Raw genomic sequence first — 26,012 nt, 5'->3', positions numbered from 1 at the left:
GCAAACCAGGGCTTCCAGCAACCAACCAAGCACCATTCAACTGTGATTTCCTGAAGACTGGATCAGAGCAGTTATTATGCTCCTGGTAGGTGTGGCAGCAGTTTTCACCTATCATCTCCTTCGGAGCAGATGTGAAGGAAGGGAATGGCTGAGGTTAACCAAAGCAATACTGAGTACAACATTAGAAAGTTCAACAGCTGAGTGAAAGGATCATAACCTGCACAGAGGTCAGTACACCAGCCGTTCATTCATTTCTACCACAACCATCCTCCACGACCCTGAGGAAATCACAGGGCTTTCTGGAGTTCCATTTGCCTATTCAGCCTCACACAAACCACAGCACACGTTGGGGTGACTGGAGGAAAGCACTTTGAGAGCAGACTTACCCTCCACGTGCACTTCTGTGATACAACATCCTTTTTGTCAGAGGCCTTCTTTTTATTCCTCATTAATTCCCTCAATAACTACAGCTTTCAGAATACATTTTAAGGCAAAGACATGCTTGAATATTAATGTTATCGGAAAATAATGAGAGCTGAAAGTATGTCCTTGATCATGTCTAGACAGAACCAGATATAACGGATTGCTAGTATCTAGGTAGTTGATATAAATAGATTAATATTACTCAAACCTGGAACACGTCTATGCATTACCCAGAGGAGTGATCCTACAGCACAAGCCCTTATCAAATATCTGTTGCCTGCTGTCCAGTGCATCATTCAGCTCCTGAATCACTACCTGCAAAGTACTTGGAGGAAAATGGTCCAGGGGTGCTGGGAGCTGCTCAGAGCCCACGTGCCAACCTCTCCTCTTCTGGTAAAGGGAGTGACAACCACCACAGAACTGACCACAACACTGGAGCTCAGGAAAGCACATCCAAAGACTGCAGGCAAAGGGTCCCACCAACCTCCAAGTTCAGAGTGTCAGTGTTCAAGCCAAACAACTGGCCAAGAAACATGGGAGGTCAAACCCGGCTCTGAACTCCAGCACTGTGTTTCCAAACCCCCTAAGGGAGCAGATCAATTCCCAGCTTTGAGCTCCTAAGAAACTCCTGCTCCCACCCTGTTACAGCCAGCAGCCCAGAAACGGCATGAACTGAATTCCTGCATCATCTTACAGAGCAACCCACCAAGGCTTGAGTCTTTGATACTGTGGAGTACCCCAGATGTTAACATCTGCCACAGCAAACAGGGAATCTCCCACAGACCTCGCTGTTTAGGAGAAACAGCATGCAGGAGCCCAGAAGCCCTGCCTGTGTTCCAGACAAGCCCTATTCCCATAGCTTATGTCCACAGATTTGTCTCCTCAAGGGTAGCACAGAAATGCTCATCTGGCCCCAGAGCTGGTTTGGTAAACGCAGCAGTGTTGGGCACAAGAAGCATTCACACTAACCAGCACTCAGCAGCACGGGGACCTTTGTCATGACAGGGGAAAATGAGAAAGAAAGGCAAAACACAGAGAGCAGGAGTGGGTCCATCTCTGAGTTAAGGCTGGTTTAGGTGTAAGCCTGGGGGAATTCACTTTAACACTCCATTTCAGCTTCTTTTTCCCTTTCTCTTTCGCACAAACTTGCATCTCTCTCCTGTCAGACTTTGATGGCTTTATGTAACTGTTTAAAAATTGAACAAGCTTCTTAACTTAGGTTTAGCAGAACACACTTTTTTTTTGCCTCTCAGTCTTGAATGCACATTAGGAACAAAGATTTCCGGAGAAAACAAGACCTTTTCCATCCTCTGACATCAGCCCCTGGAGTACACAAAGCCACGGCCTTGAGGACTGGAGTTTTTTGTACATTCTGTTCCAGAATGAGCCGCCGCATCTGCAGCCCCAGTGGGCTTTACAACGGGGAGCTGGGAAGAGCGCCTCATCCCAGAGGAAACAGGTTCACCACCACAGCAGCACCCACAGCACTCCAATGGGTGGGAATCCTGGAAAGTGGTACTGAGGGAAGAAACCCAAGCCCCTTGGCAGGAAGGTATGGCAGCGAGAGCCCCGGGGGCAGGCAGGCTCTGCCCCACGTTATGGCCTGAGAAATGCTCTGTGACCTCCTGCCATCATGAGAATCATTTCTCTGTCCGTCTGAAGAAGTCTCTGCTCTGGGTGACTACATGAAAAAGCTTGAGAAGAGTCTCCCTCAAGGCTCAGAAAACAGGCAAATAACCCCCAACCTTTTCTGTGTTTGGATTCCCTAAGTACACCAGTTTGTAAGCCGGAACCATGTTTGTTGATGCTCGAGGTTGGCAATGCTGGTGGAAGAGGCTTCAGGAAAACCCAGTAAAAATATTCAACAACAACATTTGTAATTAAAGGCCTTCTCCTCTTTCGCTTTGTCTATTAGAAAGTGTCTGTCTGTGTTTGCATTGTGGGCTCTTTAGGGCAAACACTGCTTCTTGCTGTTTGCACAAGCTCAGAACAACAGACTCAGTCCCAGCCAGGGCCAGGAGCTATATTCAACAACAAACATGCAGCACGGGCATCTCTCACCCAAGCTGGTTTGCTCCCAGCTTGGAGCTAAACCACAGGACTTGTGCCATGGGGCTAGGCCTGCAAAAGGCACCAGCCACAGGCTTTGCTCCGCTCCAGCTTTGGGAGACAATGAGCAAAGACCACCCAGTTCTGGGTGACAACCCTGAGCATCCCTGGACACGGCGATCCCAGCCAGCAAATCCAGTGTTCATGCTGCACACCAACACTGCTGGCCTTCCCCAACACAACGGTGCTGTGCTTCCCTCAAGTCCCAAGGGACACAACTGTGTGGAGCACTGCAATCCCAGCAGGATAAACCCAAACTGAACATTGTGATACCCAACATCTCTGGCATTCAAACAACCAGGACATGACGTTTCACAACACTGCTGCACAGACCAGCACTGCTCCTGCTAGGGATGGGAATCATGGAATGAATCCCACACTGGTTTAGGCTGGAAGAGACCTAAATGCCCAAGCACAGCAACACCTGAGTTTTCTAGTATTACACAGTGAGTCAGGAAGATGACATTAAAGACTACAACAATTCACCAGCCCACTGCTGTCCCTAGAGGAGGTACCCTCAACACCCCATGGTGTCATATCCGTGCATCCCAAGTCAGTTGGTGGTGTGTGTAGGTACAGTCATGCTGCTGGGTCAGCATCCCACAGGGGGCAGGAACCAGCTTTGGGGGTGCAGCCCAGCCCATGGGCCATACATGGGACAGGTTTGCCTTGGGGACTGTCCAAGCACAGAACAGAAAGTAAATCCAAAGTACAGAGGCAAAGTTTACACTGCAAAGGGGACCTTAGACTCTAAATGCTGGATGAAGCAGCCATTAGACCATGAAGTCCAGAAAACAGAGCAGTGTCTTGAGGAAAATCAACACATTTTTAGAGCCCTGACCAAAAGACTTTAGTTTAATGAGGTTTCCGAGTGTGCCCTGCTTAGGTACCTGCATCCAGAGGTTAGCATGTGGATCTAAGCAGACAGCAGGAGCATCATCAGCAAAAGGAATGCCTAATGCAGAACTGCAGAACAAAAAGCAAACAATAAAATAACAATGGGAAGCAGGCCCTGGCCCTGCCTCAGAGGCTGCAGAGGTGCTGCTGCCAGCATGAGAGCTGGGGCTCTAGTGTCAGCACCAGCAGGGCTGACAGAGTGCGAAGGGAGAACATCAGGCTCATCCCCTCAAGGACATCACAGAGCACAGGGCCTGCCTTCCTCACTAGAGAGCTTCAACCTGCACTAACCTGCCCCAAACCAGGCTAAGCTGCTCACTGCCACCCCTGTTTCCTTGCCCATTCCATACAAAGCCCCCAGGGATCACTGCGTGCCCTTGGGACTGCCGCAGAGGTGGCTGCACCATGCTCTGCACCACGGGATGACCGGACCTGGGCTGGCCTAAATGCAGCACATTTATATAAGCAATATAGAGGCAAGTCCTTTCTCATCACCACCAGTTACCTGGTTAACCCCAAAACCACGGCAGCCCCACAGCTGCCCACAGCAGCAGCACTCGGCTCAGCTCCTCTGTGTCAAGCAAGAGTTACCCAACACCAAACTTCTAACCTACTTCTGCCTCGTGTTTCCCCCTCCCTGCTCCTGCCCTCAGTCCCCAATTAAATCTGTGTGAGATTTCCTCAATTATCCTCTTCCTGCTAATAGACGTGGAAAGAGGATGCCATAACAAGGTATTCCCCTGGCAATGGCTCAAAATAAATCTCAGAATTAATGTTGAAGAGTGCAGGATGGAGGAGTGTTTTAATTAAACAGAAATGTATAGGAACGAGCAGCTACATTTAAGAAAGCTCATCTTTGGCTGCCACCACAATGCTCAACCTCCCAGCCACGCAGGGAGAATCCCAGTGCTCTCTTTTGACAGGCCCATAAATCAGCACTGATCTCCCCATGTAGCTGTCCATGCTGGGGTTCAGCTCTTTCAGAACACAGCAATACTCAACTGGCACAACCTAAACAGCAACACGGATGGGAATCCTGTTTGGGAAACACTCAAGTTTGGAAGAGGCAAAGCATCCTAATACTTGAAACAGCCACATACCTATAACAAAGCTTGGAAGGGGGACATAAACAACAGCAACCTGTGCTTGGAGATCTGTGCAGGAAAGTTTCTATATGGAAAGAGGAGAAGCAGGGATAGAGAAGTCCTGTTTGAACACATTAAGTTAGATGTTCCCATACGGATATAGAGATATTCTGTATGGATATAATGTGAACACAATTCCTAATTAAAACCAAACACATCTGTGAGAAACAGGTAATGAACAGAGCCTGGGAACCACTCTGCTCATTACAGAAGACATTAAGGCTTTGTTCAACTTCATAGGCCCCTTTTGACTCATCCTAGAGAAGTATTGTGAGATCAGAAATTGCAAGTCTTCATAAAAAGGAGGCTTTAATCCAATGGAAACCACACCTGCACACCTAAAAGCTGCATTTCCATACCTGAGCTCCTACTTGATCTCCTCTAGAAAGAGAGCCAGAAACACTCCACAATCTCCCATCAGCTAAATAACAAACTGCACTTAAAGCCATCACTGCAAAGGGAGCGCAGTGGAGCAGTATCACAGATGGAAGAAGAAAGTTTGTTTTAAGCCTGGAGGAGAGTAACACACAGCATGTTAAAGGGAGCCAGAGCACATCCCTGCTGCAAACACCCGGAGACTTAACAGGGAACACGTGCATGAGTACACAGTAAATAGCTCATAAAGTGAGCTCAAATCTATTTAGGACACTGCAGTGCTGGATGAGGCTGAAATGAAAACATGAAGACTTAAGCCAAGGTAGCAAAGGCAAGGCCTCTGTGATGACATGTGAAACCACCTCCCACAGCAAGGAACTGATGGGCTGGCTAAGAATGCAGAAGACCTCAGAACCAAGCAGGCTTCTGCTGTGCTAGAGATGGACTGAGAGAGAAAGAGGAAGAAAAGGAAAGGAAACAATTTTTAACTATTCTCCAGCATTTCTTCATGCTCTGGATGTCCTCATGGACATTCTCCTGCGGGACCTGGACGCTAAAATTATTAACACCCCAGAAATGTGCTCTCTCTCAAAACCACAGTCCCCTTCTGCACAAGAAAGGCAGTAACTCCTATCCCACCGATATTACAGGCAGCAACACTCTGCTCCTCTCTGGAAAACACACTCCAAACATCTCCTGAGAGGCTCTAAAGACAAAGCTGCAGCTTCCCCTCCTGGCTTCCTCCTTCCCTCCCATCGCTGTTTGCTGTATGTACACCAAAGGCTTCGTTTCCACCTTACTGCACATGCACTGAAGCTATTTTTGGCCAGGAGTGACGTGGCTTTGTTTGCATAACTGGGTTCCCACCTCAGGATCTGCCGCTCTAATAGTCTGCAAAATAATAGCTGCAAAATGTCTGAAACCAAAGAACTGCCTCTGAAGTTCAGTTTGCCTTGATCTGAAGACCAAAAAAGAGAAAAAAGGAGGAAAAAAGTCTTCTTGCAGCAGCACTTATAAAATGCTTCAGCGAGATGTAACCCAAATTATTCAGTGAGGAGCAGCTGGGATGTGGGGATTTAATTCTGCTCTGTTTGGGGTATCAAACCAGAAAAGCCAAACCTAAACTCACAGGGGAAGATAAGCATTTTACACAGTGGAGTTGGAACCACTACAGCCAGATCCACCACAGACCTGGCTTCTAACAACTCATATCAACCCCAAATATCATCCATAGGAAATGCAAACTTATCAGTGGTGGTTAAAAACAAAAGCAGAGCTCAAAATAGCAGCATTTCAGATGAAGCAAATATGTTGGTTGGAGTATTCTCAACTGTCAAAGCTGAGCTGTAATCACAGATCTCCTGAGGAGTATTTGATATTTGCCCAGTATTAAAAGATAAAAGTGAGATATTGTAGAAGAGAGACAGCCCTAATGAAGAATGTAGGGAAATAAATAATGTGTACAAAAAGATCCTACCTTGGTTGGATGGTTCTTCTTATCCAGCCCCCAACTACTGGCAAAAGACAGACAAAATCCACTTCTGTAACAACTCTGGCACTGGAAAATGCTTTCCTCATCTGTGCAGCCAGAAGTGACCATTTCTGGTTTAGCACACCCTCGTTTTCAAAGTACCAGTGCTTCAGGTTCTTACTTGACTCCCAGCTTTGCCTCCCAGGATGGTGTTGCCTGACCAAGAGCTTCACATTTGGGCAGGACTGCAGTTCAGTTCATACTTGAGACATCTCTCCCTTCACTATCTTCCTCCCCTCATCCATCACCCTTATTCCCCCTGCACCCAATATTGAAAGGACCTGAGGCATTTCACTTTCCTCCTCATTGGCTTCAGTGAAGTCACACGATGAGTAACACAAGAACCACTTGCAGCTCAATCCCTTACAAACCCTGGTCACAGTGAAGGCAGAGGCTGTGGTGGGAACAGCTCTCCCTCCTCATCTCTAGGAAGACACTTCTCACCTGCACAAACCACTGAGCTGCCAGAGATGGGAGGAGAGTCTAGAAACATCTTTCTTACCCTGCACTGAAACAACACAGCTTGGGAGCTTCACTCACAATGTTGTGCTGTTGTATTTCAGCAGGCTTCAGCAGCACTGTTGTATGGAAGATGCATCTCACAATCCCACCTTAGCAGCTACAGAAGAGATTCTGAAGCTATGACCTGTGCTGTCACCTTTCCCTCCCAAATATAGCTCCTGTTCAGCTAAGCCCTGGTGACACTGCAGTGCCCCTGAACCACACACACAGCCAGAGCTTCGGAAGCTCTACAAAAGCATTTGTTCCAATATTTACTCGGAGATTTTTCATGCTACACCTACCACAGACTTTAGTTTATTGAGAACATGGTGCACTGGGCAAGGGCAAACCACACAGTATGTACTGCTGCCAAGCAAAATGGCATTAAGGTTTTAGCAATGCAACACAAATTGAGTTTACACTAAAGCTTCTTTCCTATAAACCATATCCCAGAGCGAAACACAGAGACAGAGCTGAGTAATGAGTTGAAGCAGAGCAATCAAGGTGGAACTAGTGAGCAGCAGGGAAAAGAATCTGTTCCAAGCTGATATTTCAGATGAGAATAGAGAGCTTAATTTGAACTATAAAGAGGTGATTACACACAGTCACCATTACCCACACATTTAATGCCATGTGGGATGCAGTACCTACCACCTGCAGTTGCACAGGAGACACCCCAAGGTCCAACTGCGCTATAAAGACCATCACAAACTGGAAACTGAGATTCTTCTTCATTTAGGTTTCTGTGTAACCTCTAAACAGCCAAGAAACAATTCTAAGTCTGGAACATCAAATCTCTCTCTTGTGCTGCCCAGAACAGAAATCCACAATGCAAAGTTCCCCATTTTGACATTTCAAGCTTCTCCCTCCTGTAAGGATGCAGCCAGGTGTGGTGAAGAAAAGCTCATGCTATGGCACTGCTGGTTCAAGGCTGATGTCCCCCTCAGCACTGCTCTGTGCAAAAAATAACAGTCAGATGTTATCTCTAAGCAAGACACAATAAGCAGAGCATGGTAAGTGCCTCAGTACTGCGCACTTCTGGTACTAGCAATCCTGAAGTGTATTTTGCACTGATATTCATCACAGTCACTGGGGAACAAGCTCCAAGCACAGTCCAGTCATGCAAAATGGATGCAAATGGATTTAGGGATCACCTAGAGTTCACCGGAGACTCAGACGCGTTCATTCAATGTTCTCTGTGCTCTGACCGGTTCATAAACTAAATTGGATTAGCCACATCAGACCTCAGGTGTCTGAAAGGCTGCCCACTGCTGCCAGCACCATGAACACAGAGGGCCTGGCTGAGCACTCGTCACACACAGACGGGGCCATACCACAGCACTAGAGTTACGAGGCTTTGAGACAGGGGCATCGGGATGCATCAGCCTGGACTGGGTCGCTGTTTGCTCCGTGACTGAGCAAGCCAAACTTCACTTAGCTTTAACAATACTGCACAGACAGAGGTTTTCAGAACTTGGAACAAACATCTGTGCCACATCAGAGTGGCTTCATGGAGGAAAGCAATATAAAAACTACATCAAGATTTCAGAGCACCCCCCCAAAACCGTACAGATCAGACACGCTCTGCCAGGAGAAGTACTGAATGTTTAAAACAAGGGAAGAGAGATTCCAAGCGGCTGCATGTTCCTGGCAGGCCTCCATAGGTGCGTATAAACCTCTCATAACCAGCACGGTGATACTGACCCTAACGAGCAGCAGGAAAGCCATGGGTGCTTTTCCATCGGCCTCTTCACACGGCCACAAGGACTGAAAGATGACTACAGTTACATACAGCTCACGTAGCAGAATGCAGCAGTCCACAGTGCCCACCACACCCCCCTTCCTCCCCCAAGGAGCAAGGCAGGAGAAGCATCATGGTGCAGGACACATTTCAAATAGAAGGAAGAAAAAACCATCCCCACTAAACAAAATGCTCACTCAGCATTATGCCACAAGATAAAAATAGAAAGCAGCAGAGCTGGTACTGAATAGTAAGCAGCATTCCCTATTCATTGCAGCACTGTGTGAGCAAGAGAGAACCCAAATCAACTTTCCCTTCACTCTGTTCTCTTGGAGGCTGCACACTGTTTGAATTTCCTACTGCTCATAAACAGGGCAGTGGGGAATCAGCTTTGGACTCGCACATCCACCCTCCCTGCAATGGCAGCCCCCCCCCAGCCTCTGGAAATAGCTGATGACTAGAGAGGACAGGCTGGGTTGGTGGTGTTTGGTGAATATTCAACACCTCTGCACAGCAGGCCTGCCTATTCTTAGCAGAGGGGATGTCAGAGAAGCTGGCTTGCATGCAAAGCTTCCATTCCAACTAATTAGACAGTGGCTTCCTCCAGCATATAGATTTGGGCTTTAATTCCTTGAACAAGAGCACGAAGGGCAGGAAGGGGAGAAAGGAGCAGAGAACAGGAACATATGCAGTGATCTTTGCTAAGTTAAAGGCTAAAAATTAGATCTCTAGTCATAGGTAAGATAAAGGGAACCAACACACACACCTCCACACATGGAGAGGACGGTGCTGATTTTAGGATGGGCTGAATGCCGTTTGGGAGTACATCCCAACAGCATTTGTCTATGGAAAGAGCTGAGACAATTCAGACTGGACAGCTAACTGTACAACAGGGTACTTCACTGCTCTAACTGGAAGCAAAAAGACCCTTCATAAACAGCAGCAGAGGCCAGTGATTTGAGTGAGATGAAGCCAATCCAGGGTGGGACTGTCACCCTCTGCTGCTGCCATCCAGACCACAGAACACCTGAGAAGTTGCTCCTCAACAGCTCCACATTGTGTGTGACATGTAGTGATACCAATGCTCTTAGTGCACAAGCACCCACATCTCTCCAAGGGCGAAGATGGCACCAATGCTGCTAAGACAAGCCCCATGCTTTGTCAGGCTCCTCTTGCTCTCTCCACCTCTCTCATTCCCATTCAAGATGGAAATCAGGCAGTTTCTGCAGGAGCCTGGAATTCTAAATCACTGCTCCCTGTGCCAGCTCTGCCACCTGAGCAGCCATCAGCTGTCACTGAATGCACCCAACAAATCTTACCTCAAATGTATAAATCTGGCCAAAGAAGAAGTTTCTTTCTGGCAGAGGTGATTTACAGACCAGTAGGTCTTCACTCAGCTTGGGGCAGAGGTGACATGAATTTTCCAGCGCTGCTCTTGTAAGGCACATTTATACATCTCACTATATATCCTAGGCTCCTTGCAGCATTTAGCACAGCACCTCTGATTTATAAAGCCCAGCACAGGTTTCACACCTGCCTGTTCACCATAATTCAGGCTGAGCAATTGGCAGCACTGAACAAGCCTCTGAAGGCACCTTGATTAGCACCAAACCCAACTCTCTGTCCTGGTGATGGGTCTTTCACATGCCCATGTCAGAGCCGAACACCACACACGGGTGTCTGCACTCAGGAGAAGCTCATTTCCCTTTGCAGTTCCACATCCTCCCCAGAACCACCACGGGAGAAGCAAAGTTTCCTCACTAACCCTTCCCAAACTTCAGCTGTATTCTTGGTTTGCTGATGTTTCAATTTTCCACTGCCTTCGTAAGGCTGCTCTAATGTCAGGCTGCATTTGCAGCCAGGAACAGGCCTGGTTTGACTGACATGACCAGGACACAGACCTTCTTGGTTCTCATGCATTCAGAAGCAATACTGTGTCAAAACAGAAGAGCACCTTGGCTTCCAAGCAGGATCTGAAGGACAGCTATGAAGGCTGCAAAACATATGGTTCCTCTTACGAGATTAATCAAACAAAACACAAAGTGTTTGATTAAGGTAGACCATGAAAATCCTGAACATGGAAAAGGTTTGTATGAGTAACACACCTAAGATACTCCAAGGTAGGGCTTTCAACGTGTACAACAGGGCACTCCAGTGCTCTAACAGCACCTCTGCAGCTGCTGCCCCTGTTCTGCCCCAAGGACAAACAGCTCTACTGGGTTTGGATCATTTTATCTTCCAGGAGCTTAGATGTTCAACATGCCTATAACCAGAACAGCCTTGCTGAGTAGAAGGCAGCAGTTTATGTCTGAAAAGCAAGGCAGGACCTTGGGAAGAGAGAGATAAGGAAAGGCTGAACCCTTGTCTGGCTAAACTCTGGCTCATATCTCAGCCCACAAAAAGTCAGGAAAGAAAACAGGAGTGATGCAAGATGGCATTCCAGAGAGTCAAAAGCAACTGGAATAGCAGTGGTCCATCCCTGCATGTGTTCCCTGGGAGCCAGCACCCAGCACAAGCAGGCTGGAAAAGTCAGTCTCTCTCACTGGCAACTCACTGCTCTGTGATGGCAAGACAGAGCCAGAGGGCAGGCCCTCCCTGGAAATCACGCTTAGGAAGGCAGTTCATCAGGTATCAAAGGGAAAGTGAATACAATACAGGACTGGTAAGGAAGGACAATAATGGGGTGGGAAAGAGCCACAGAGACAACCCCAGAAGGTCAGTTCCCCCTCTTGATTCCAGCAAGGAAATTCCAGGCTCCCAGATCATCCTTTGTTTGCCTGCCCTGGAGGAACAAGGGCTAAACCTTTTCTGCCCTATGCACTAGAAAACTCTCCTTGAATCATGTTAGTTGCCAGCTCGCAAATCCATGGATTTTGGACAACCCAGAGTCCTACTGTTGGGTACCAGTGAAACCAGACTCTCAAATGACACAAATTCAAAACAAGACCATGGAATAACCAAGGTCTCCAGCCTTCAAACACATGGCACAGCATAGATGAAAAGCAATCCCCCATCCAAGCAAGGAAACCTGTCAGACAAATGGTACCATTTTTGCCATCTTTTCTGATTCTTCCCCAGACAGACGTGGGCATCCCCAGGCCCACAATGGCTTTTACTTCCCTGCTAGAAGCATCATCCACAAAAAAAGAGCAAAGTAGGTTGTGCCTACATTTGCAAAACACTTTGGGAAAGAATCAGTGACATGAATTTGCCACCAAGACAGTGGTGGTGGCAGCACCAAACCCAACGGACATGTGGAGAAAAAGAGAAAATCATCAAAACCACAGAGCAAATCTATAATGTCACAGTTCCCTCCACCTCCAAGGAACACTGAGACGAAGAAATGGGAGGCCCAAAGCCTCTGTTAGATCATAGAACCTCCAAATATACATCGAAGGGAAACTAACCCAGGGGGAAAAGGATAACACACCTCTTCTTGTATTGCTACAGAGTAACTCTAGTAACAAAGGAATCCCCATCTGTGGCTGAAGGGACCACAGATCCAGGAAGCTGTTAGTTAAGCACAATGTTAGTTGCCAAGGCTAAACATGCAGCAGGTCAATGCTCCCCCTGAAGCAGGCAGAGGCATATGCCCACCACCACCTTACCCTACTGATCTGCAGCTTCTCAGCTCCAGGCTTGAAGAGATTCCATCGACGTCCCCCGTTCCTGCAGTTCCCGCGCACCTTCAGGGTCTTTGAAGCCTGTTCGTTCTCAGCTGCCAGGATAAAATCCACAGGAAAGGCAAAAAAAAGGGAATGACAAAAGAGAAATGCTGTGCTTCAGCTCAGGCTGGGGGCGGAGGCTGTTCTGTTCAATGAAAGAAACAAAATTGTTTGCAAGAGACTCATTCAACCTCTTCTTTACAAAATGAGAGCAGGGAGAGTATTGAGGTGCTTTATTCAGTGCTCTTGGGATCCAAGAAGAATAGTGCAGTTTGGATACTACAAAACCACAGCACAAACTGAGAGCCACGTTCAGAGGTGGCCACACAGGCTGGTTTGGAGGTCAGGATGCTCTCCCACAAGCACCAGGCAGCACAAGGGCCTCATCCACATGCACCAGTATTGAAAGTGCAGTAGCTGCTTGGGACATAACTGCTCACAGCACCTCTGCAGCTTGGACCTGCAGAAACCCCAGCTCTATACTGTGCTCTGTGTGAGACAATGCCTTAAGAAAGACACAGCTCCTGGAATTTATGCAGGAAACAAGAATGGAAAAGTCCCTAAGAGCTGTTTTTCAAAGAAACTGGGCTACTTCTCACCCAGCATTTCAGGCCAGTCCCTCACAGCTCCAATTCTGACCTAGCTTTAAGCAAGCTGTGCCACTGACACCAAACCTTAGCCTGGCCTCACAGAGGGTACGTACCCAGGTACGAACCAGCTTGTGCAGAAGAGGCAAGTGGTGGAGGAGGGCTGGCAACTCACCTTTCAAAACTGAGTTCTGCTTTTCTAACCAACCCGCGTTTTCAGCTCCCCATCCTACCCCTGCCTTTTGGGGGTAAAGATGCCATTCTGTGTGAGACCAGGATTTTTCCCTACCACATTTGGCAAGGGTAGATTTTAATCCCTTCTCCATCAGACTCCTCATGTTCCCTAGCCTGGAGTGAGAAAGGAAACAGAGCTGAGCCATGCTCATGCCCTCAGCAGGTGCCTGTGGTCCAGGCAGCACACATAGATGTGCCTGTGCATGCACACACACCCCCATGGGTGTTCCCATCCCCTGGAAGCTTGTCAACCCTGTCCTGGAGAAAGGCATCTACAGAAAACAGCCAAATTCTGGAATTCTTCCCTGAAAGATAGACAACGCTCATTCTCTTTTCCCTGCTGCACCTCTAACCCAAGCAGAGGTTTCAGACTGGGTCAGTCCTGAGGGATTTGAAACCAGATAACAAAGGGTAAAATGGTGCCAGGCTTTGGGAACACGCCTGCTCCTGAGGTTCAGGTCACCTTTACCTTCCAGGTGCAGCACATAGATGCATTACACACTCCCTGTCCCCAAATCACAGAGGTGAGGATCTGCTCTGCCCAGGACAGCAGCACAGCGTGGAGCAGAGCCGGGACCCCGCTGCAGCCCTGCCATGGCTGGGTGAGGAGCAATCCTGGTTTTCTTCCAGCATTGCTGGGAGAGAGGCTGCACCGAGACCCGTTTCCTCGCTGTGATGCTGATGCAGGCAGCCTGACGGTATTTTTAGCAACAGCATTTCACTTTCTAGACTCAGAGAAAATCAAACTGCAGCTCGAGTGCCAGTTATAGCAAGAGGCTGCTCCCAGCTTCCAGAGGCAACGCGCCCATGTAGTAGCACTCGGGAGCAAACACAGCGACGCTCACACTGAGAGGTGCCTGAGTTACTCCCTGTGTGCTAGAAACACCTGCACGCCGCCACAGGAGCCATCAATTGAAGAGGCAGCCACTTTGTCTTCTTCTCCCTCTTCTTACCCCTGAGGTGCTGCCACCATCCGTCATCGGTGCGGATCCCCAGCGCGCTCCGGAGCGATGCCAGCACACTCCAGCAGCACTTGGATTCTTGGTGTTCACAGTATCCCTTCAGGAAGTAATTTCCTTACTCTAATTATAAATCTCTTCAATTAGAGGCTCAAAAAATGATGTCATCTATTCAACCATCAGCATATTCACCTGCCAGCACAAGACCCTTCCAACAAATACATTCAGTAGTGCTTTCTCTAGTGTTGGTTTAAGCAGGACAAGAGCAGTCTTTGGCTCATGAGATCCCTTCTTGATCAGGAAGAGTACCCAAGCACAGGAGAAAAACCCCTCACTTCTTGCTGTGTTTCCAAACATCAGACTTTAGTTGAGATCTCTGCATCCATCACCTCTTGCTCCCTCCAAATGGCAGGTACTCACCACAGAGGCTGAGAAAGGGGCAGAAAGCCAAGAAGAAACTACCGAATGAAAACTCACACAAGTTGCAGCACAGCTTTCACACCTGATGTGCCTGTTTGTCTTCTCATAAGCAAATTATAAGGACTGTGTTCAGAGATATTAGAGAGAAAACAGCCTCATTTCATCAAACTCTGTATACAAACACACCTTATTAGCTAGCAAGAAACTCCTCAGCATGTGGCTATCAGAGCTCCCTCACCTGGCTCCAGGCGTGTAGCAAGCACAGATGCAAGCTGCATTTCTGACCTTCCAACCCCTACTGCCTTTGGCTTGCTCTGGGTGAGCCCAAACACACAAACTTGGGAGCAAAGCACCACAAAGCTACTCACCACGTCTTTTGAGCAAGTGCTGCATGCGTCCTCCCAGCTGGTCCAGCCCCATGGGCGTGCTCTGGGACAGGGGCTCCGAGCGGCATCTCTCCACGAGGACTTTGAAGGGTGGTGTTTGTGGGGATGGTTGAGAAGGATGAGACATGGGCTGGCAAGGAAAGGGTCACAGAATTACCAATACGTGTCAAAACTCAGACAAAGCAACCACAGAGCATACAATACATACAATTTTCAACACCTCAGACCTTCTCACTGCAGCCTGCACCCACTACTTGTTTTTGTCGGAAAGCTCTGGTGTTGGAGCGCCCTGACTCCCACTGCACGAGGCTCACACCTTGAACACAGCACAGCGAGGGTGGACCCAGAGGTCTGCTTCAATGGGCACTGCTGAACTGGAAACCCACCCTTTGGGTCTTTTGCTAGGTGAGAGCTATCAGTCACCACTGGTCTCCATGTATAGCCATGCTCAAGAGACTTGTGAGTAAGCAGAGGAAAATGGAACAAGAGGGCTCTTCAGAAAGAGCTCCAGCACTTGAAAGACACAGTCACAGAGTAACGAGTTTGCAGTGGTGAGGTTCAGAACAGCCTGTTTATGTGTGTGCTCATGCAGCAGTGTAACAATAGCATCTGACCTTACTATTATAAAAGTTACAAGTTCTCAGAATAAAGCTGGGATACCCATCCAGAACAATTCCTGCAAAACAGGCTTCCTGGTAAGAAGATCCTTGTACAAGTGAATTAAATGAGTAACAGGATGTCGTTTTTCTCATCCCCAAAAACCTTAACAAAGCACTCCCTTCCAGGTATTACCAGAGGTCACATAAGGCTTTTTAACAAATCCATAAAAAGAAGCCTACACATGACCTATGGAGAGGACAGGAGGTGAGCAAACGTAACAGCATTGCTTATTGCCATGCTGCTGGAGCCATGGGGAGGGTTACAAAGGCCTCTTCACCTGCAGATGGACTGGACTCACCTTGCTGGAACACATAACTGCAAAAGAAGACACCAGACCCAAGGACTGCCCTTCAAAAGCTAAGACTTGCACCACTTACCTGCTAACAGAGGTCTAATACACACGCACTGACCCTCCTGCAACTCAGCACCTGTATAACCAAGTCTCTTTATAAGCACTTTGCTTTCTTTTCTTTCAAGGTATTTCCTACCCACCCTACACCTTCTTCTTGGTGGCTTCTGGTGTGACTGGGGAGATGTATGAAGCTGCTGTTGGTAACATGGTAATGGCAATGGTAACATTAATCCAAAGCAGGAATTAGCATTTACAGCTAACGGGAGAACAACACTGGAGTTCCCCTCACTTCTGGGTGACTCCAACTTTTATCGTTCTATTTCGGGAGGAGAAGATCCTGAAAGACACAACTTGTACAGCAATATTTTGCAGAATGGCACTTTCTTTACAAAAAATAATCACAATTCAGACTCCTACTTTTCAGCGTGTTCTCTGTGACGTGTCACTGTGGAAGTCTTGTGGGTAATCTTAGAGTCAAGAAATCAGCAGAAAAATCAGTTATAAAGGTCAGGAGCAGAAAACAGGAGGTGCTCCTCACTGGGAGGCTTCTAGCCTCAGTCAGGTACAGAGCTGTCACACTTCCCTGGCCTGGTAATAGCTGGGTGCCTCCTATGGGTCACTGGATTTTTCCTCAGACTTCAGCAGCCCCACTTTTCACTGATGTGCCATTATCTTTATGTACAGATGAAAAACAACGTGGACAGGCTGTAATTATCCCAAACAGCACACGGGGAGTCTGGATGAAATAAGGCTTCATCTCCCATTCCCTGCTCCCAGCACCGTGCCCAGTGATGCTTCTCTTGACCAGGTAACAGCTGGGAAGAGGTAAAAACCAAGGAAAACCTTCCGCCCAGAGAAGTTCTAGACACACAGTCCCTTTAGTAACAGACAGGCCAGTGTGCCCAGAGGTCCCCATTCACACCACTTAGCTGAAGGCACCAAGGATGGCAGGAGAGGCCTGCTGTAACTTTGAGGCTGGGAACTAGATGAAGGCAAGACCCAACAAGTATTTGAGGAAAACACGTGGAAATGGGAATTATCCATGTGTTCTGTGCCTGGTTATACATATATACACACGTAAAGCCTATCAGCTTTGCAAACTCAACCTGCCTTTCTCTGACAATGCTAAAAACGTGCTTCCCAAAAAAATCCTACCCCACTATAGACAGCACTAAATATAGGCTTTAATTCAAGATTTTGCTAGCACCTCATAGTTATTACAAATATAAAACCTGAACAGCTTGGAGACAGGCTGTAGAGGCTTTGTCTCCTCTAAAAATGTTTGTCAGACATAACTATATTAAAGGCCATAAATACACAATCTTCGTTCTGTGACTAAATCATACTTCGCCACAGACAGGAGCATAGTGCTCTTTGGCAACAACAGGATTTAGAAAGTAAGGTACTATTTCTTAATTTGGAAGGACTCTGAAGCCTCTTGGAAGCACAACTACCAGCAGCAAGCTGAGACCCAACCCAGTTCACTGCTAATAACCAGGAGATGAAGAGAGCTCTGAAGATCAACTCTCAGCAATACCCATTTCTTGGGTAGTGCTATTCAACAGAGCAGGAAGGGAACAGACAACTCGACTCAGCAGCCCCATTTCTGCAGCTGCTCCTGAAATGTTCCGTAGCAGAGAGACAACAAACCAATCTCAAGCTAAAGGTCTCTGTGAGAACCTGTTGCGCATCACGTGCAACTTCTCATCAAATACAGATAAAGCACGTTGCTGTATATTCCTCTTGTGCAAAGGCACTTGCAGCTGCAGCACTGAAACTCCCAACCTGTGGGAGGATCTGAGCTCTGCTCCAGCTATCGGATGGCAAATCTGCAAACGCATCCTCTGGCATGTGCACACTCAGGCAAATGAGTAATCCTGTGCTTCCAGTCAGACCCACCACACAGGGAGAGCCTCATTTTCCCACACAGAGCAACACAGCATGCAGCTATTGTACAGAATCCCAAACCCCACTAACGGGGTGGAAGCACCGGACCTGCACCCGCAGCATGGGCTGCTCACAGCATCCCCACGCTCCACAACAGGGATTACAGCCTTTATGGCACCCAGACAGGTTGGCTCTGAAGTGTGGGACTCACGGGAACAAACTCGATGGCTGCTCAGGAGAAACACCTGCAACCATCTGCGGTGATGCTGAGAAGCGAGGTTGATCAGACAGCCCCTTACAGGGCTCTGCAAACCAAACTGTCTGGGTACTCCAGGCATCCCGCTGGACCTGGCACCTCATCCTATGGGACATACCCCTTTCACAGGTTGACAAGCCTGGAGAAATCTCATTTTCACACCTCTGGCAATTGTAATTCCCCCAGGAAATGGCAGCACAAAACCAACTGGTGTCTGTGTGCAGCCGCAACAGCCAGAAGCAAGCTGCAGTCTGTAAATCTTCCAGAGATAAAATTCAAAATCCTATGGAAAAATACAAGGTTTTCTGGTTGTTCTGGTTTCAGCTGGGATAGAGTTCTAAAATAACTCCTATTACTTAGAAAATAAACTCTTATTTCACAAATAAGCCAGCAGAGGGCATAGAAAGACTGCAGTGAAAACCCTCTGCTCCTTCACAGCGAGACTGACACAACCCAAACGCTCTGCAGTGCTCAGCCCCCGTGCGTGCCCTTGCACAGGGAGGATCTCTGCCAGCAGTAACCCTGAACCCAGGTTCTGCGTCCTAAAAACTCGAAACTGATGCCTGAAATATGAACTCAGACGCATATTTTGCAACTTTTCCTCATGTCATTCTCAAAGGAGGTATCAAATTCCCCACAAACCCTGTCCAAGGACACATGGTGTGGTTTGAAACCCCGATGGAAAAGCCAGAACCACAAAGTAGCCTGTGTGGTATCAAAGCTTCCTTCCACCCAAGCACCACCACAAGCTACTGGAAGTGGTCAAATACAACCTCTGAGGCCATGCCTGACTCCCTGCAGCAGCATTCTCCCTGTTGGGATGCTGTGGTGGTTTTAGAGGTGGAATGAGGATAATTCATTTCAGTGGAGACACTTTTTCTTGTCCTGGAAACTTCTCATGAAGAAGGCACTTTCGCTCCAGAGCTGCAGCAGTGTGAATGGTGAAATCAGTAATTCATTTCCCATTGCCTATCTATTCTGACCTTTACTTTCTGTCAATTCTTCAAAATGTTTTTATCTTCACTGTTTCACAAATTCCCAGAGCAAAGCAGAATTTGGGATAAGGTCTGAAAGCAACTAGGCAGGGGGACAGTTTGCCACGTGGTTTTCTACCTTCCTACAACTGTTCTTAAATGCTACTGTAATGCTATTTCCTTTACAGCATTAAGATCAAATCCTATCGAGCTGTTACTTGCCTGTAACATCACTCAGCTCCTGCCCAAAGACATTAACATTTTAGAAGGCAAGATTAGAAAACAAGAACCAGGCATCAATTGCAGGAGAGTACATCTAAACAGATTTGCTGATCTGCTAAAACCAGTGTGCAAGTCCCCTAAAGCAGCAGGGCCAGCAACTGTCCTAGGGAACAAGTGCCAGCAAAGAGCTGGATTTAGCCCTAAAACAATAAGAAGCTGCAGTTTACTGCTACTGTCACGCTCACACTGAAGTTATTCCTCTTGCATGTTTATTTTTGGTAAAACATTTCCAAGTGCCACTCCCTGACGAGAGAGATAGGCAGGCAAATCCCTCGGGTATCCTGGGACATTTGTTACCGGAGCTGCTGGCGGACTCTCCAGGTCTGGTCCTATCCGAGAGCATCCCTCCTTTAGCCTCACTCTTGGCTGCTCTGGGTTTGATGCTGCCACCAGATCACTGCCTATTTCTCAATCCCTACTCTGAGTTTCTGGGATGCAGGAGGTGTTTACAAGCCATACACTTTCCCTTCCATCCCATTGCTGCTGCTGCTGCCCGCAGAGGAAGCCGCAGCAGTCTGGAGGCCATTCTGCTCCCGCCGCACTCAACGGGAACTCGGGGGAGGTTTCCTGTCCAGTTATCTCAAGCACCATATTTAAGTTTCTTGGTCGTGTTTGTAAGCTGCAACAGCTGAACTGGGACTTACCCATCTCCTGTCACACAGCTGACCTGGGAAATGGCTCACATTTTGCCCCAAGAGCTCTGTCATTAGGCATAAAACCACTGCACTCAGCTACCAGAGATGTGGCTGCTCTGGGAAAAGAGTGACAATGTTTTCCTCTGCTCCACTCAACCCTTTCGTGCCTCTGTTATCTTGCTCCTGCCCAGAACGCTTTCAGCTTGCTCCCTGTGAAGGGATATCAAACCACAGCCCTCTCATTCAAGCCCCTCCTAAACACATTTCTTCTGGAGGCCACAAGTAGTGACTAACCACTATCCACCCCACTTCATAAGTGCCTGGAATTACACAGCAAGCTGTCTTTATTCTTTTGTATCACACAAAATGAAGCAGAAAAACAAATCCAGGAATAACTAACAATGGTTCTGCCCATTTTAGCTGGAGTCAGAAGTTCAGATTTTTTTTTTTTCCCAGCATTTCTAATCCGCTGCCAATTTTCAATCACTTCCCCTCTTGGCTCTGAAGCTACAGTGACCCCTTTTCCAACAGGGAGCAATGTCACCACCTCTGTAACATCTCTGGTCTCTCCAAGCCCAAAAGGAAAGGAGAAAGTTTCTTCACAAATTGATCCAATTTCCCTACCTGGCACCTTAAAAACAAATGAAAAATAAAATAAATCATTATTTTAGCCTCGGCTAATCAGCAGGGACCCAACAGGAACCAGCTGGGCTCCACAACAGGTCCTACCATGGTTTGTGGATAAACCTCACTGATTCCATAACTGGCAGGGAGCAACACGTGCCTGGCACCACTGGAAGTGTTCAAGGCCAGGCTGGACGAGGCTTGGAGCAACCTGGTCTAGTGGAAGGTGCCTCTTCCACTGTTGGAACTGGATGATCTTTAAGGTCCCTTCCAACCCAAACCAGTCTGGGATTCATGAGACTGCTACTGCTCAGGGATTTCTGCTCCACACACAGAGATACATGTGCAGGTGCTACAGCAATGGGCTGAGAGTTAATGGGGAAATCTGTCAGCTTTGGGAGGGCTTTTCTAGATGTTGTGTTGTAACCAGCATCACCCAATAAAAATCAATGACTGCCACCCCTACTGCTTTTTTAGGTAAAAGAACACAAGGGCGAAAGTGCAACTGTTGAATGCCAGTTGCCCATGGCACACTCCAAACCTCTGGATGTGTCAACAGCACTCTTCTCACAAGTTTCTACTTCAAATGAACTAAATGCAGAAAGGACAAATATTAAAGGTCCTGCCTAGAAATACATCAACTTCTACTACAACTCTCTTCTAGAGGCACTGATACAAATGCCCAAAGGGCTGTAGGAGGCACAGCTCTGGAGGTTTACACTAATACCTCAGGGATATGCCACTTATCTGACTCCTCCTGGACTGACCCAACTGCTGTGCCTCCTGCCATCATTCACATGATCACCTACTTCACTGAAAATCCCAGTGAGGGATATATAAAAATGCTTTCAAGTACAAACCATGTCCATACAGCACAACAGGATGGTCTTACTGCAACATCATAGTAAAAGTTACTCGTACCTTTCCGTTCTTGAGGCGTCCGGAGGAGACGATCCTGGAGACGTGCACCTGGAAGGGCTGGCACTCATCGGTGCAGTCCGTGAGCTCCACAGAGCTCTGCTCTGCGAACGAAGCGGCTCCGCGCTTCCGCAGGTGGCAGCTGCTCTGCCCTGGAACCGGGCCCGCGACTGCGGAACACTTCAAGAAAGTCACTACAGAGAAGTCCACATCAGCAACTGCAGAACAGCCCAGGCCCACGGCATCCAGGTCATCCACAGGAAGAGCCTGAGAACATGGCAGGTCCCTGACCACAGTCCGAGTCTCCTCTGGAGAAGTGCCGGAGTCCTGGACCTCTGCAGCCAGGGCCGGCTGTGGGAGGTGGGTCGGAGCCTCGGTCACTGCAGAGAAGTCACCATCTGCAGCTGAAGAACAGTCCAAGTCCACAGTATCCAGATTATTCACATGAAGATCTTGAGAATATGGCAGTTCCTTGCCCACAGCCTGTGTCTCTTCTGGAGTACTGCCTGAGTCCTGAACCTCCAGCTCACCCCTGGACAAGTCTTGCAAAGGCAGCTCAGGATTTCTCAAGTCCTGTACATCCAGTTCTGGCTTTGAAAGCTCCTGAGCCACTGCTGGAGACAGATCCACGTCTTTAGCAACCACTGGAGCACCAGCCACGTCCTCGGCATCAAGTTCAGTCAGGGTTGCCTGTGGAACAGGGATCAGAGCCTCAGTCACTGAAGAAATGTCACCATCAGCAGCTGGAGAATAGCCCAGGTCCGCAGCATCCAGATTATTCACAGGAAGACCTTGAGACTGTGGCAGGTCCCTGCCCGTAACCTGTGCCTTCTCCAGAGTACTGCCCGAGCCCTGAACCTCCAGCTCACCTCTAGACAAGTCTTGCAAAGGCAGCTCAGGATTTCTCAAGTCCTGTACAACCAGTTCTGGCTTTGAAAGTTCCTGAGCCACTGCTGGAGATGAATCCACATCTTTAGCAACCACTGGAGCACCAGCCACGTCCTCGGCATCAAGTTCAGTCAGGGTTGTCTGTGGAACGTGAATCAGAGTCTCAGTCACTGAAGAAACATCACAGTCAGGAGGTGGAGAACAGCCCAGGTCCACAGAATCCAGATTATTCAAAGGAAGACCTTCAGAACAAGGCAGGTCCCTGCCCATGACCTGTGTCTTCTCTGAAGTACTGCCCGTGTCCCGAACCTCTTTAGTCAAAGTTGTCTGTTGAAAGCCCATCAGATCCCCAGAGGGGTCTTTAGTATTTAGGTCAGTGAAAGAGCTGTCTGCGAGCTCCGGCAGGTGGGAGATGGATGGTTTTGGCCCAAAGGGAGAAAGTGATGTTTCATTAAATCTGTCGTTCTCACTGCCCAGGGCAGAGGAGCCAACGTCTTTCAACACTTCTGTGGTTTTGCAATGCTGCACTGGCTCCTTCCCCACTAAACTCTCGAAGCTCAGATTATCCCACGTGCCTGAATCTGGGGACTGCAGACACGCGCCCACCGTGCAGAAGGCCCTCGTGCTCTCATTCTCAATAACCAAGCCCTCTTTGTGGGAGGTAACATCCTGCTTCCAGCCTCGGAAACTCCGCTGAGGCCTCTTCTCATCAGGTGAAAATGCCCTCGAGGAGCCTCGCAGTCTCCGAGCTGCCTCGGCCATGCTGGTTAAGAACCTCACAACACCCCCAAAGTGAGTGGTTTTGGTTGCACCGTTTGATTTTTTCCTCTGGCTGACATTCTCCTCACATCTCGTATCAAAGTCACAATAAGATGTAGAATGATCAGTTATATTTTCTAAGTTCTGGAAACTGGTTTCAGCCCTTTGATCTGGAGGCTTTGAATTATCTTTGCTAGTTAATGAAATTCTTTTCAGATAGCTCCAGACATCAGAGCTTCCTCCTCTCCTGCCCTCCTGGGGGAGCACAGTACCCCTCTTTTGATTGTCCCCTTCTGTAATTGCAGGGCTCTGAAAGTTTTCACAATTCAAAGACTCACTCTTTCTAGCTGGTATTCTATGGCAGTTACTATCATTATCCTCACTGTGTAACCTGACATTAATATCCCTGAGACATTTACTTTCATTGGCATCAATTTCAGGAATGCTGATATTCAGCTCTATGTCTTCAAAAGAAGAGTCCAGATCATCAATGTACCCCGCATAGGAGTGGCGGGAGGGCCTCCGACTGTCACCCAGTTTCTTAATCCTGTAGACAGCTCTTTGCCCACTGGCATGATGGTCCTCCTCAGGGTCACAAGCAGCCTGGACTCCGGATGCTCTCAAATCCACATTCTTAGACATCCTGGAGCTTCTTCCCTTTTTTGATGGCCTTACCCTGTCCATGAAGGATGGTTTCTTCAGTTCTGAGACCTCAGAGGTAACTCCCAGCAGGATCATGGACTGGGGTCTTTCTTTATTTGCAGAGAGTCCTTTCCTTCGTCTAACGAAATTCCAGATCCGGCTGCCCTTGGTTGTCTTCTTATATCTGGGTGCCTCCTCCTGTTCATTTGGGATGGTGTCACTGGAGGTGCAGCGCTCAGCACCACACACCTCCAAAGCGTCAGTACTCCCTTCCTCCATGTTTGCTTGGAAAACCCTGTTGGCATATCCATTTGGAGCTACCACGGGACCAGTATGCCGGCGGCCCTCTACAACTTCCATCGCCCTGGCTCACAAGCTGGTATCAGGGGTCACAGATGCATTGTCTTCAGATTGTTTTCTTCACAAGACTTAAGGAAAAAAGAACAAAAGAAATGCAATTAGGAACAGAAGGGGTTTTTAGAAGACACATTTGTTAAAAGCATCACAGGTCAAATCTTATCCCAGTGGCAGTGGTGGTTTTGCCATTGATTTCAGTGAGGCTGAAATTTTGCTCCCAAACCATTTAAATTTTAAACCAATTAAAATCTGATTTAAATGACTGAAGATTTAGTGACCACAAATAAACTTCCTGCATTAATAAAGTTAGCACAAAGTACATGCAGATACCATACATCACATCTTCCTTTTGCAGATCACTAGCACTCTGAATATATCAGAGTACATGACAGAAAGGAAGAGAGGAAATCACAGTCAAGTGTCCCTGCACATGTCACTGTCATCTTCACCAGCCCCATCTGCCAGGAACTGGCACTGCACTCCCAAAGAGTTCAGTCGCTTCAGGCAGGCATTCAAAGAAAAGTCAGGATGAGGCTCTTCCTGGAACCGGTGCAATCCTGAAATACTACAGTATCAGAAAACTCATGAATATCCAAGCCAAGTTTTTCCTACTATAGCAATGGCACCAGCACAGGAATCCCTCACTGGAATTAGACTGCTAAATGAAAGCTGCTTGGCCACCACTCAACACTACACAAAACACACGTTCCCCTCAAGTGAGCTCCATCTTAAGTGAACAGGATTAAAACTACATGCACCCCATATGCAATAGCAATGGAAACCACTCCAAACCCTTTGAGGGAATACATTTGAACTCCAGCTCATACAGATCCTAAAGCTTTCCTTCCACTGATGTACCTCCAACCTGTCTCGCTGCTTCAACTTCGTAAGGTGGTCCAGGGTTTGTTGTCTACCTTTGCAACATGCAGAACTACATGCCAGGCACTAAACACAGTTAAATTCCCTCAATTCCCAATCCTATTCTCAGCAGGAAGAAGGAAGCAAGAGTGGGAACAAGGAGGAGCACAGCCCCAGAGATGTGGGTTTAACAAAGGAAAACCCCTCCATTTTCCCCCTAGCAAAGGAAGGTGACAGGCAGTCACACTGCAGCGCTCTGGCACAAAGGCATGAGGCTCACTCCTGCTCTTCTGCCTTTCACTCTTCCTGCTCTGTGAACAGTTGCCATATCTATAAAAAACACAAACAACAACAAAACCAAACATACCAAAACCAAACAAAAACATTAAACTCACTATCTCCATTACAACAAAGGCTGTGCAGCAGCTACTGCACTGGACACCTCATGGACAAGGAAAGGCTCGCCCTTGCATTCAGGCAAATAAAACTCTGTTTCTGCCTTGTCCCCGCATCCATCTTCAACAAGCGATAAGCCATGAGACCTCCACGGATGGCAGAGGCAGCAAGGAACCAAGTGAAGTCAAAAACTTTAACAGAAGCACCCACTGTCCTGCTTTTTTATGAACAGTCATCTGGCTTTTGCTACAGCCATGACACAGGGGTTGTGCCAAGCATTTTTGGCACCAATGGTACTGAGAGTAGCAAAATGAATGTTTGCTGCTGTGGTGGGCTGACCACGGGCAGTTGCTGGATGGTTACCCGACCACGCCATCATTCCCCTCCCCAAACAGGACATGGGGGAAAAGTAAGATAAAAAGCTCAGAGAATGATATAAAGATATGGAGATCCCTCACCAATTACTGACACTGGCAAAACAGGCTTGACTTGGGGGAAATTAATTCAATTCATTGTCAATTAAATTGGTTTAGATAATGAGAAACAGAGAT

At 47.8% G+C, this 26,012-nt stretch overlaps 1 protein-coding gene across 3 annotated transcripts in view; it reads right to left on the bottom strand.

Annotated features, from left to right (window-relative positions):
• The window catches only part of ARHGEF9 (Cdc42 guanine nucleotide exchange factor 9), a 188,589-nt gene that overhangs the window by 142,422 nt on the left and 20,155 nt on the right, over positions 1-26,012 (bottom strand). For all 3 annotated transcript variants that reach the window (XM_030497057.1, XM_030497059.1, XM_030497058.1), the window contains exons 2-4: positions 21,565-24,278; positions 14,956-15,103; positions 12,331-12,440 (exon numbers count right to left, since the gene is read on the bottom strand). In XM_030497057.1, the coding sequence (XP_030352917.1) occupies positions 12,331-12,440; positions 14,956-15,103; positions 21,565-24,210 (2,904 nt within the window). In that variant the 5' untranslated portion in view covers positions 24,211-24,278. The remainder of the gene's footprint in view (positions 1-12,330; positions 12,441-14,955; positions 15,104-21,564; positions 24,279-26,012) is intronic.

This window comes from Strigops habroptila, chromosome 9, assembly GCF_004027225.2.
Source record: "Strigops habroptila isolate Jane chromosome 9, bStrHab1.2.pri, whole genome shotgun sequence".
In the NCBI taxonomy this organism is placed as follows: Eukaryota; Metazoa; Chordata; class Aves; order Psittaciformes; family Psittacidae; genus Strigops; species Strigops habroptila.
This window is presented reverse-complemented; position numbering and strand designations above follow the sequence as displayed.